Genomic DNA, 14,372 nt, shown 5'->3' on the forward strand with positions numbered 1-14,372 from the left:
TATTTGTGAGATATTTACCCAAAAATGTTTGTGGCTATCATTGCTGCCTAAGTGCTTGCAACATATGCTGTATTTAGGTCACAGGTCTGAATACTTATACCATCAACATATCTTAGTTTTTTCTCTTTAGTTTTTGCTGACATTTCCATCCATCCATTTTGTAACCATTTTATCCAGTTCAGGGTCACAAGTGAGCATGTGTCTATTCCAGCAAGTAATGGGGCAAGGCAGGGTACGCCCTGGATGGGATGCCAGTCCATTTCTGGGCACACAGAGACACAGACACATATTCTCACACAAGGGCCAATTTTCTTACCATAGTCAATTAACTTACTAGTATGTGTTTGGATAGTGGGAGGAAACGAAAGTCCTTGGAAGAAACCCAGGAAACATGGGGAGGACATACAAGCTCCACACAGATAGCACCCCAAGTCTGGAATTGAGCCCAGGGCACTAACACTGCCCGGCAAAATTGTTAGTCTTCAGTTAGTGCATTCATGTTTTGAATACATTTTAATTTAATTTACAGGTTTAAAAAAAAATGTATGCATCATTTTGTAATTTCACAAGACAGGACTAAAAAGGAAAGCATTGTATATACATGAAGTATGTATAGTGTACATAAATAATTAGAAAGGTAGTGTGATTTGTTAATGATGAAAGCTAACCTTCAAGGGAAACAAAACTAAGGGAAGTTTTTTATACTTAGTTTAGGCAGATTAGTATGCTTTTCATTTACCTGTATTGATTTCTTATTGTAAAAAATCTGTCTAGTGAAAATAACAATTTTTCAATTATTCTATTTGAAAAATAATTAAAGTTATATGTAGTCAGCCAATCCAATTTAAAATTATATTCGATGCCAATGGCATTTGAATCCAAAAGCTTACCAATGTACTATTTATCATATTCTCTGTAATACACAGAAGCAAATGTAGTGTATCAATAAACTAGAAATAATTTATATTATATATAAAGAAAATCAATTTTGGTGAAACTAGGAAGATTTTACATTTTCTTAAATGAAAAAAATGATACAACAAAACTATCCTGTTAATTGCCAGTCTGTAAGATTTTATAAGTAAAGAAAAAATAAGAAGAGACATCTTGAAAACAAGTGTAATTGTATTTTATTAAAGCAGGAATCTGTAATATACAGTTCACATGAGGAGAGACAGAATGTGTCTACATCAGTGTTATTTTTGTTTTACAAATAGTTTTAGGGGACACACATATTGCCATTTCAAGAGAGGTATTGAGCATTGAGGCCTGTGATTCACTGATAAAATTACCCATTACTTCACCTCACACTTTTGAACAGTCTTAGTATAATTTGTGCTGGAATAGTTCCAATGAAAGATGACAATCAAAGCAGCAATATTGATTCACTACAATCAAGAATCATACAGAACAACACAATTGGAAACCATGTCTGAAAAAAAGAGAAAACAACTTATGGGAACAGTGTCTTTGAAGGAGCAAAATTAAATGAAATTCAAGATATGTGTACTATGCTTTAAACCGGTTTCTATTTTTTTAAAGAGTTTCAACCAGTAAAAAAAATGCAGTTCAGTCAGCAGCCTTGACTGATCATACTGAACCAAGTGTGAAAAGGTGTCAGAGAATACCAGGCAGCTTCTTCAGCTAATACAGTACATTTACTCACAGTAATGGTCTCATGTGAAGTGCGTATTGCTTTAGTTTTATCTACCACAAGGTCATAATGTTAGTATTTGCATGTCCTGAATCATAAATCATCTGTCTGCTACCACTTTTCCCTGTGAGGAGAAGACTCCCAAGTATAAAGACTACCACATCTAATAGACACAACTAAGGAACTTTGTACAAAAGTGATCCTATTTTGTTCTTAGTCCTTCTTTAGTTCTTAGTGCTCCTTTAGATTTGCTATGGAAGGCAGGGACTCTATGGTTGTCTTCAATTACACGATCCATGTGGCAGTATAATAAGTTTTGATTTATAATAATTAATATTTTATTTAAATTATCATAGCAATTAAGCATTTGTTGATGGTGGGGGGTGGGGTGGGATATTAACAGATTTCAGATGCTCAACACAGTTTACGAAATGAAAAGGGCAGAGGATTTGAATGTTAAGTGGGCTAAACTCAACAGAAATCTAAAATCTATTTGAAAAATTGGCCACACTTGATTTATTCAGCTTATGACACTTCACTTGCAGAAGTGTACACATTAGTAGGTTGCCTGGGCAATAAGTGTCCCTTTCCTCTGTGTTGTCTGGGGAGTGTGGTGTGATATGCTGGCAGATTGGACAGTGATGTAACTTATACTGTGTAGTACAAGAAAATTCAGTTAATGCCACAAACGTAAGAGACATGAATCACTTTACCGGGGTGACACCACGTCTTGGTCCTGTAACTGATTTGATAGAGTTTGATTGATTTGATTCCATCTGACTGCCCCTGTTGTGTATTCTCCCAACTCTAGGATGTACACTCTTAAAGTAATAATTTGTTGCATTTATATGGCATTTTTATTCCCAAAGAATGCTATAGTACTTTACATACAGAAAGGTATCCACATCTCTCTCCACTGAAGTGCAGCAGCTCCATTGCATATCATAGTAGGTACAGTGCAGTGTGCAGTTTAGAATAGAGTTGAGAAATGAACAGTTAAATAGAGGGGAATGTGTTGGGTATAACTAAGACTTAAAAGCTTTGTTTCTTAGAAGAAATTAATTAAGAAACTGATCTTAAACAATTCTCACAGTTATTTCAATTTTTAATGAATCAGTTGATACAGATTTTACACATCATACATGTAACTTATTGTTGCTATTTGACAAAGTGCACTTAATCAGCTGAGATAGTTGTTGGGCAGTCATTTGTGGGTGATGTGCATTTTTGTACCTTCGTTCACCACAAGTTCACCTTTTTGTTGTTCCTTCATTCTTTCACACTCAGCCTCATTCCCTGTCCTGTTGTTTTCATCCTTGTTTAGTAAATTCTGGAGATGGGATTGACTACAGCCAACAGAAGAGAGAAAACATCGGGGATCTGATCCAGGAGACGCTGGAGGTGTTTGAGCGCTATGGGGGCGAAGACGCCTTCATCAATATCAAATACATGGTCCCCACATACGAGTCCTGCATGCTGAACTGAGAGGAGGTCAGCACACACTCCCAGACCTCAGCCTCAGACCCTCACACAGCACCTCATGCTTTCATTAGACTGAAACTTCCCTTTGTAAATGATTAAATTCCTAACAGCATTCTTTATTTCTGTTGTTTGAAATACCTGTTCGTATTTCCCCATCCTGTTAAACACCTTTGGAAAGCACATTTTTTTTCTTTTGAAAAAAATATTAATTATCCTTCATTAAAGCAACATTTTTTTCAATCATTTTCCTATAATTTTTTCAGATTTTTTTCTCCTGATAGGTGGAGTGCTGGGTTATTGGAGAAAAACTAGTATTTCTCATGTTGTAAGCCACTTCAGGGATAGCATTAGGATACAACTAACTAGGTTTCATTCCGGTGTAAAGATGAAAATATTTTTTAACAGATGTTAAAATGAAGAAAGGGGTTGTGTGTTTTAATTATGAAACATTTTACTTAAAGGAGAGCTTTAAATCTGAATTTCATAAGTATGTCTTTTTAGGCAGTATACAGTAAATAATTTTAGTGCACTAAATGTTTGCAAGTTTCTTTATTTGAAAAAATGTCCTTTATATAATTAAGGACTTATAAAAACATTAAGCTGTTGTCCTTAGAAAACAGTGTTGTTGTGATATACTTAGTTCTGCACAGTCCCTTTTTCCCTTTAAGCGGTTGTGATTTTATCCACCTACAGTATGTAGGGGCATGCCAGACTGGAATGCACCATGCCAACCAAATTTTCTGAATTTTTAACAACAATAAAATTATTATTAAATCTTTTAATTTCTCTACCAGCTCTGCAATGCCCAATCAAAAGATAGGGCTGAAGAACATTGTTATGTACAATAGCTGCTCGTATCACTGCTTTACATGTTTCTAAAGTTTTGAGTGATGAAATTACATTTCTTTCAATTTTCATTCAGTTTGTGTAGAACACTCTGCCCAGCCTTTGCATTGTATTAATTTATTAATCTGACAATTCCAATACGGGAACTTCCTCCGAGGGATATTGCATTTCAGCTCATGACACATGGAGTAAGCCAAGTAGGCCTGCTGTCTATCAGCTGTGTAAAAGAGTCTACAGTGTGATGAATTCATATAGAAGAGGGGGCTTAGCAAAACCAAGTACAGGGGATCTTCCCAAGGAATGACACCTGTGTACTGCAGATGTGGCTGAGAGTTGCCGCTATGCTGTCCCTCTGAAGTTTAAGATTCTCCGGCCTGGGTGGGTGAGGTATCAACAACTCAGCCTCCATATATGAGTGAAGTCTTTGACTGATCCCCCTCACCCCTACCACCAGCACCTACAGCACCAAGAGAGAATTTAATTTACCTTTTATTTTGCAACATGAAAAGCTGCTACCTTGCAATTTCTACACAATACCTTTGACTCCTCTTATGTACCAGGAGATGTTTAAAATTAAAATTGAAATTTACAAGAAGATTATTATTGTAGAGGGAAAGCAGAGCAAACAAGCTTGAGTGCCCCATATGTCTTTAAGAAAATTGTAGCTCCCTTAAGTATTGTTTGCTGTATCATGTCTGTGCATGCTCAGAAATGCCCATCGGAATGATGAAAAGCTGCATTCCTGTGTGGTTTAATTTGCTGCTGCAGATATCAGTAACCTACTCTGTTGGATCCTAATCATATTAACCTGGGGAAAAAAAATGGATATTACTGAATTTGGCTGAGATGTGAGGAACTGTAGGCCTAACATTGGCAAGGGTTAGTTTAGCCACAGATTTCTTCACATAGGGGAGCAAAGAGATTAAAACTAAAGTCTGTTTTAGTCTAGACAGGTCTTTTATTCTGTGAAGACAATAATTAAATGAGCTGTAACCCTGCTTGTTCAGAAGGATGAATAATCCTGGTTCTCCTCAAGGTAATGAAACATTATGAAAAAATGTATAGTAGCTCAGTAATAGGTGCGTTTTATTAAATTGAGGGAGAGCGGCATTTTTTTTGTAACTACATTTTTATCATAAATACTTCAGTATTTGCAGGTATTTCTGCATAGCTTTGGTTGCTGATGTTACTCCTTTACACACACATTTTTTTACATTTCCCCAGTTTTTGATTTTTATTCTAATCAAGGTCAACCCAAACCCAAGTTAGACATCTTCAAAAAGCCACCTTAGCCTCCTCTTTATAAACTGCAGCAGCTCGGTCTGTTTCTTAATAAGTGAATAATAAGGGATAAGTGAACATCGCCCCATTACGAAACCTTTCAGCAAACCAGCTCTTCCTGTCCTTCTCTTGTCCTGAAGCATGTTGAAAATCCACTTTGCTTGTGGGCATATGGTGCTAGACCTCCACGTGCTGAGTGTGTGAATCATCAGAAGGCAGAAGGTTGGAGAAACGTTGGGAGAAACAAAACAACGGAATTTGCAGGATTAAAAAAAAAACAGAACAAAAATATAAACAAAGAAACATCTCTCCACTCACACAAAGGTACTTTAGTATACTTACTCCTGCTTTTAAACACTAAAAGTGCAATGTAGCTTTCCCTTTTCCTGATGGTTTAAGCCAGATAATTTAATCCCAAAATTCATTAATATTTGTACAACAAGACAAAAAGAGGAAGAAAATCTTGGCAACAGATAATTTAGTGGGTAGTTCCAAGAAAAGCCCTGGGACCTATTGGAGACCCTCTGAAGCAGGCCAAATTAAAGAGATGGTGGATCAGAATTTCTTAGAAAGAAAAATAAGTAGAACATCTGTGCTGGATACTAGGTCTTCCCTTAGGAATTTCAGGTTTGAGAATATGCCTTCGATTTGCATGGACGAATCACTGCATAATTAGGATTTCTTCGACAAAACAAAACATGTAAAAAGCCGTAGTCTGGTTCTCTCAAGAATGATCAATGCTTATAAACACCTTACATTCAATCTCTTCTTTCATGTTAAGGTTGAAATATATCTTCTGATGTGCTCAGTTAGGTTATATCATTGAAGTTAATCAGCATAAAATGCGATTTATGCTTTTACTTTCAGGATTTGATAAATGCAAATGCACATGGCAAAAGTTACCAAGCTATGAACAAAAGGTCCCCTGAGGCCTGAGATTACCAGCTTGTTTTTGAGCCGCTCGGTTAGAACAATTTAAGAAACAAAAAAGGCAGAACATTTGCATTGCTAATGAGCAAGTTAAGCCCAACAAAAATTTTAAACAAAAATATGTACATTTTATGGAGAATTGTATGAGTCTTCATTTTAAACAATATTGACCATATTTGATTTATTCTTCTCTGAAGTAATGCTTCTTGAGATTTAATTTCTCCAGATTCTAAATGGCAATGCTTGGAAATCTCCTTAAATAACAGATGAATAAGTAAATTAGTGATTTACTTATTACTTAGAAGTAAATTAGCACAGAAGAACAAAATTTGCCTTCTTTAGCTGTGAGATCTGTGAAATGCTTCCTTTCTCTGTTGAAACCCCTGAAGTTAAAAAAGTTTATCACTGTTAGGAAAACAAAAGGGCTGTTATGGCGATCTCTTGTGCCAGCGTGATTTTTAGGTGGTGTGTTGATAGAGCAGTGATTGCTCTTCAATATGATTTCTGAGTTGTGCTCTAGTGGAACAAGCTCTTTGACTTACAGGTTGGCACTGATTCAGAGGAAGTGATTTCCATATTGTCCTGTTGTGTAAGATTAAGGGATTTCATTAGCTAATCATATACTTGAAACCACAAATCTAAGATATATTGTACTGATTAACAATCAAGATTCAGTCTCTTATGGTTCTGCATCCTCTGATCGGACTGAATTTGCAGTTGGTCCTGGAGGTGGGTTTCCAAATAAATCCAATAATATTTTTTTTTTATTCACAATACAGACAAACTCTAAAAGAGATAGGTAGTCTTTATCTGATTTAGACACTTATTCAAGGTCAGCTAGCACATTTTCACAGTAAGCACTAACTTACTGAAAATAATTTCTTTATGAGAAGGAAAATGCTTGAAAAGGAATTTACCATTTTGATGGATTTGATTCGATTTTGCATTTAGAAAGACAATAAGTTATGGTTCACTCTTCATTGTAATTACCTTTATTTGATATAGTTGACAAACAGATTCTATGTAAATTATGCAACATTATATCATCATCTGTATCTGTTCATATTTTTTCCCATCTGATGCAGAATATCTAATCCACACTATCGCTATTTTATTTAGGCTTGCAGTGTTTGTTGTTGTGTCCCTGATATATTTCTTAACAAGTTATGACATGTTAAGGTCTCAAATCTTAATTAAAATGTATATACAGTATATGAGCTTATTTCACTTCCTTCCTTGCGCTATTCCCTGTGGATTTTGGAATACAATTTGTAATACTGCTGCTCACCATTATGGGATTTAACAGTTTGGCTCCTGACTATGTCAGTGAAATGATAACTCCCTATACACCTACATGTCATTTGTGTTATCTGGACTCTGGCTTTCTTTGAGTTTCCAAAATGAGGCACTGAGATCCCATATTAGATCTTGAAAGTCAGTCAGAACTTTCAAATCTTGTCTCATTTTATACTCTTTTAATTATACAATACTGATCAGTATTAATTTGTGTATTCCTGACAATAGTTTTATTGGAACTTGCCTTGAGATGATGTATCATGAAAGTTGCTATATAAAAACAATAATAATTATTGAATAATACAAGTAAAAAATATTAAGTACTAGTTTTAATTCATTTACAAAAATGCATTACAAATTAATTTCTGGAGCTTCATACCCGGATGCACATACTGATTTGGCTCCTGCGTTGCGGTGGCTCTGTGGCTTAGGATCTGCGTCTGTGGCTGGAAGGTTGCCGGTTTGTATCCCGCACCCGGCAGAGGAATCCTACTCCGTTGGGCCTCTGAGCAAGGCCCTTAACCCCAAGTGCTCCAGGAGTGCCGTATAAATGGCTGACCCTGAGCTCTGACCCCAAGCTTCTCTCCCTGTCTTTGTGTCTGTGCGTCTCATAGAGAGCACGTTGGGGTATGCAAAAAGTCAAATTCCTATACAAGAAATTATATGGCCAATAAAGTGATCTCTCTCTGATTTAATCAGAATTATAGGGCTCAATTCATCACACTAAATATAGACCCATGTCTAAAATAGCTTTGAATTATATATGAATGAATAGAGGTGGAAGCTTTTGCATATTTACTTTATAAAAATATTTGAGTATCTTGTTTAGGTTAATCATTTGAAAAAAAAATGCTTAAGTATTACATAGTAAAACTGTTTTTCTTGAATATGTGGTATTCATAACAGGTTTTTCCTGTCATAATGACTTTAAGTGTTTGGCTAATACTAAGTCAGTGAAATAAAACTTGTTAGCTCTAAACCCAAGTGTATCTCATAATCTTTTGTGCTGCATTTCTCCAGCTGTAGCTCCGTCTTTCCTGGGAAACACAAGCTGAAAGACATAACAATGTTAAAAAAAGGAAAGAATTTAACTGTTCAAGGGATGGATGGAACCAGAGAGTGTAACTCCTTTTGTTTCACAAATCAAAGTGAGGTGCAGAATTAAAACTCCAGACAAGTGGAGCTTTTGTTCTTCAGTACCTTGAAAATGCCTATTTGAGAGCGTGCTTGTTTATATGTGTGTGCAATACAATGACTTTTGTGTGAGAGTGTGTGCATGTATCTGCACGTGCACTATGATGACTTCTATAGCCACCTTGTGTATGCAGGACAAATTGTGCCAGAATGGAGCAATAATGGGCTTCAGGCTTTGCTTACATGCAGTTTATGCATTGGCAGGATTGTCAATTCTACTTTGAAAAGGCAAATTGTTAGAAGCAACAATAAAGAAAGAGAGGACAGCACAATGGAAGCAAATAGCCCTTTGGGAACAATTTGTCTAGTTGAAGTCAAATCCTACACAGTCTGGACTAAGCTGCTAGCAACTGAGCATGTGCAAACTCAAAGACAGATTCCTTTATTCAGGCATTATACATTTAGAACCACTCACCAAGTTCAAATCAGTCACATACAGTATAACATACGAACATCAAAAATCTTATTTGTGAGCATCCCTTTCTTTTCCATTTCTTATATACAGGCAATGGGGCAGATGGCAGAGTTTGTCTGATTTTATGATGTGGACTTTCTTTTTCTTGGGTTTCAGCTTGCGAACACCAATTTCATACTGCTAGGGACAGGAGCTGGAAAAATGCACCTGGATAATGACAAGAAAAGAGTGAGGTCAATAACATTGACTGGCTTGTCTTCAAAAGGCTAAACGAAAGTAATTTTAACTTTTGATAAATAACTAAACTTCCCATTAAAAATGAACCTGTGAGAGGAACAGGTCGCCACTGGATGTTCTGACTTCTGACTTTGACATAAATCCCCTCCCCAGCAGCGGTGCCTATAAATTATTCAGCCTGAACTATTGTCTGGAAGCCGTTAGTAAGCAGCAAAGTCAGTGTCAGCTCTTATCTTTTCTGGCAGAACAGACCAGCTAAGGGGCATCCCTCGACATGCGTGGAGTATACCTGCACCCAGCGGTGTGTCAGCTGGAGAGTAACCCCAGTCCTGTGGGAACAAAAGCACATTACCGCTGGGTGGCTTGACGCTGCAGTGGCATGGGATCAAGGTTCGATTAGATTACACTACTTGAAAGAAAACCCACCATCAATCATGTGGTACCAGGAGCCACTGACTGGATTAGAGGAGTAATCCACCACGTGAGAGCGGAAAGCTGCGTTTAGCTCTTGGACCCTGAGCCTGGGAGAGCAAGGGGATGCCTGGGCAAGCACCTTTCTGACTTTCCTCTGCTCTGCTGTGTCACAGCTGTGCAGAAATCAGGCATTTTCAGGAAAAGGAGGCAAACGCAGATCCTGACTGGCATGCTTGATCACTTTCAGTGGTCAAAAGCTTCCAGGCCCATACGAAACCCTTTCAGGAAGTACAAGAGTGTAAGGCAATATCTTAAGCGACAAAAACAGCAAGCAACTGCTTGGCTGTGCAGGACATGCTGAAACTGTCGTTCTGATTCTTTTGTCTGCCTGGATTCTCCACGCAGTGGATTCTAGGCTGAGGCACGCACAGTTGCTCTACTTAGAGCACAGGAGCAGGCTTGAACCTAGGCAGACGGGGGTAGAGTCAAAAAAGAAGGATGTTCTATGTTCTATTCTTCTAGGGCCCTAACAGAGCCCTATGCTGTAAGTACACTGTCAGAAGGGGCATACAGCAGCAATCTGACCTCTTCTATTATGGTAAAAAGAAAAAAGTGTTACTGGTGCGTTCACTCTATAGACCATATTAGTAATAATAATAATAATAGCACTTTAGGTTCCTAGGCTTCTAAAACCATGTCTGCAGCTGACACTTCAAAATAGTTATATCCCTCAGAATTTGTGAGAAACAATGAGAGTGAAACACCCTGCTTTCATTTTAGCAAACCAGCAAAGGAGGGCAAAGGAAATGTGCTTGAAAATGAATCTACTGTATGTTGAAGGTTGTAACTTTTTCCATGTGGCTCTTACATCCCCCACCTGTACTGTAACCCTGTATCACATCCTATAGTATCTGCCCTCCAGGTTCTGACCTGCCCTGGTTGATTCTCACCTCTGTGGGCTCTTGAAAGACGGGTCAAAGATTCCCCAGAGACTATTAAGTTCAACAAACTAGCAATTCTGCTTCACACAACAACTAAGAGGCTTTTATCACCACCTGAATAAAAATCTTGACTATGTGAAGAGCCGTGATTCTTCTAAAGACTGATCATTTGGTTGTTATATGAATAACTTTAATTTTGGGGTTATACTGTATATACAATAACCAGTATCCATTAACACTAACATTAAGGATAACATGTTTATTAAAATAATCCTGGGACACAGTTTTTAATGTGGTTGACCTCAATACACACACATGATCAAATTACTGTCCAGACAAGATTTTCCTCCACGCCATCCAGGGGGATACTCTTCTAATCCACTACAATGTACAATGTTGCCACAGCCAATTATGTTTTTAATTGTTAATTAGCAGGACCAATATAACAATTAAGGTGCTGGTTGTATCAAAACACTGCAGTGGAGATTGCGCTCCCCTCCTGTGCACTGTCCATTTCCCTTGATGTAGTATTATTTTAACATATAGGTGGGTAGCTGAGTCTCTTAAATAAATATCCAGTGCTCTTTGTGGAAGAAATTGCATTTTGAATGTCATCCTCCATGATAGAGGATAGTGTATAATCTATGTATAATTTGCTTCCGAACTGTTATGAAATTCATTGTTTGTTAGATCTGTGCTCTTAAAAGAGACTAAAATGCGTATTATTGTCAGCAATCCTTTTTAATGGGATTAATTGCTAGGATCTCTGCCATTAAAAGAAAATAGGAAAATGTGAACCATAACATACTGGCTGGGTACAAATTTCCATCTGGAGTAAGACCAGAACTAACCTGCTTCAAAAGGCTTTGAAACAAGTCCATGTTTCCTGATGCTGAAGTCTTCACATTTTCATTGTTGGTATTCATGGAAAAATATGAAATGTCACTCGTGTGAGTAATTTAGCTGCCTTTGCAACACAGGCTGTAAGTGTGAGTGTTTTTTCTGCTTTTCTCCAGAAAATATTGTGAAATATTATCCCAGCCAAGGGTAGCTGGTTAGACATTGCTGTGGGCAAAATCCAGATTACGTCTGACATCTCTTTACTCCACCTGCAGAGGTCCGGTTTCTCTTCGGAGCGTCACTCAATTTGCCTTTTACTCCGGATTTCTTTGGAGAGCTCTGTTTACTAACTACACGGTTACAGATTTGTGGGGAGACTGTTGACACATTTCAAGATCTGCCTGTGCTCGGAAGGATTATAAATATTTAAAAGGTACTTGATAACCTTTGCCAGCAGAGGAGACTCCTGAACAACATAGAGTGATGTTCACTAATTGTTCTTTTTTGACACATTGGGTAGTTATAGCTTGCAATGCAGAGTTAATTAAAGTACAGAACTGGCATACACGTGGTATTGAACACATTAACCATTCTCCGTAGTAACTAAAAGTCACTTTTCAGTCCCATGATAACTTCAGACCTGTGTGGCTATTTGGTATCTAAGGAATTCTATAAAACATTTATCTAAGCAGAGTGGCAGGTCCCTGCTTAGTGCTATGGAAGTGCTGAGAGTCTTGACTTTCTTTCAAAAAGGGCATTAGTGGGGGAAGGCATCGGAGGAAGGGGTATTGAAATAGTGTCTAAAATCAAATGACCACCTTCTAAAGCCTTTTTATACTTCGGGCATACCAGATATTACATTGCAGATAGAAGACCTGTTGGTTCCTTTGATAAGGAGCCACCATTCATCAAATCAAGTGTGAAAAACAACCAAAAATAAAAAAAACAAGAGTTTGATAACAACTTACAGCAAGCTTATCTACCCAAAGGGCCATAGCCTTTTTCTATTCCAGTATAGTGCTTTATAATTTCAATTATTGACAAAGCCTAATTGGTTCAATTGGATCAATTTTAAAGCTTCTCATAGGTTTTCATGTGCTGGTGCCTTAAGAAAGACCTAGAAAACCTAAAGGCTCCTGAGCCCTTCATGATCCCCTGGATACGCTTGACCTATAGTAAAACAAAGACACTGTAGAAACTAAGTAAACATTCATTAGAATTCTACATATCCTGGGAACACTTCTGTGCTACAAATTAAGTGTCTGGGTATTTTTTTGTGGGGAACTAACTTCCTTGGATCCATAAAGGTGAAATTCACAGAACAAGGTATTGAAGTTTCCGATGCGGGGTAGATAGGAATTATGTTGTGATTGTTTCATCTTTGAGTTAATGTGCAATGGCCACCCAGTATCTCGAAAAATCTAGCAAGAAATTCCTTGCACATTCCTTGCACATTTCATTCTTTACATACTGTATAAAACCGCAAATGTGGCTAATGTCTCTGTTAAGGTAGATGAAGCTTGCTTTAAACACTGTCATTTTAATTTCCTTTTGTTTTGGAACAGCATAGAAAAGAACAGTGTTGAGGCCACTTAGAAGGTCAATAAATGTACATGAGTAATTATAAATTTCCACAGTGTTAGCAGTTGAATGTCACAAGGGTGTTAGCAACTCTGCTGGTGTAGCACATTGTCAAATACTGTAGCTATAATTAATTGTAGCTTATTGTTTATTAGTGTTTGACACTGCTTTTCTTTGTTTTATTTGCCTGCTTGCGTTGTGACATTACCTACTGTAACAGATAAATAAAGAGGTGTTTCACTGTCTGCAATGGAAGAGGTCACCAGCTGACCTGATACTAGGCTGGTGAATTCAGAAAGGAAGTGACAAAGTAAATCCACTGGTCTATTTCTGGATCAACAATGAAGCCTGTGGACACCAGTGGGAAAGAGAGAGGAAGTGCAACTTTACAACTTCAAATACTACTTTTTTCACAATTGTTTGCTACAACTGAGAAATGGCTGGAAGAGATCCTTTGATCATCCAACTTTACTGCCAACCAAACAAGTAAGATGGTCCGAATGGAGTATTCTTGTTTGTGACCTTTCACGTGTCCTCGTCACTAAATGATAAATGCCCTAGTTAATGTACCATGTGCACCTTGTGGTCTTTATCACACATCACTTTACAGAATGTATGTATAAGACGTCAATAAGTAATGATTACAATATGCTATAACAGAGGCCTTTTCCTTATTCAGTACTGCTATACAAATCCTTCTGAATCTGTGATTGCAAACTGAAAACGTCCCGGGATCCCAGACTGCTTCTGCTTTTTAACACTCAGGTGAGACGTGAGGTCCTGTTTCTTCAGCGGGTGAAACAAACACCGTTTCCATATTACGCTGATGTCTGCCTGCCACAGGGGCCATATATCTTCATCATTCGTTTATTTACCCTGCGGCTACATTTCTGCGCTTTGTATTACTGGTACTTAATATTAATAATTATGAAAGTCAATCCCCTTTATCAAATGCAGACACGCTGTCCTAGCTGTAGTAGACTAGTATCCGGGAAACATCAATCACTTTTCTTTGTGTGTGGCAGAGATCGTAACGTGAAAAGCTAGATGAAGGCGCAGGAATGCTATTAAACGGAGAGCAGTAGTCTAAAAGTCATGCTGGCAGCGATGTGTACTGTATAATGCAATGTGATTCCTAATACAGATCACAAGAGAGGTATGCCCGGGTGTTCGAGCAGGACGGGTTAATGCGGGTCTCGGAAGGCATAAGTAATATCTTATTTCAGACTCCATGCATTTTCTTTTCTTGGTATTATTGAAA

At 37.6% G+C, this 14,372-nt stretch overlaps 1 protein-coding gene across 1 annotated transcript in view; it reads left to right on the forward strand.

The window, feature by feature from the left end:
* pacrg (PARK2 co-regulated) overlaps nucleotides 1-3,379 on the forward strand; it is a 105,895-nt gene extending 102,516 nt beyond the window's left edge. The window contains exon 5 of the mRNA XM_006631288.3: nucleotides 2,979-3,379. Within this exon, the coding sequence (XP_006631351.1) occupies nucleotides 2,979-3,139 (161 nt within the window). The 3' untranslated portion in view covers nucleotides 3,140-3,379. The remainder of the gene's footprint in view (nucleotides 1-2,978) is intronic.
* Nucleotides 3,380-14,372: the final 10,993 nt, after the last annotated feature.

This window comes from Lepisosteus oculatus, chromosome 11 (assembly GCF_040954835.1).
Source record: "Lepisosteus oculatus isolate fLepOcu1 chromosome 11, fLepOcu1.hap2, whole genome shotgun sequence".
Lineage (NCBI taxonomy): Eukaryota > Metazoa > Chordata > Actinopteri > Semionotiformes > Lepisosteidae > Lepisosteus > Lepisosteus oculatus.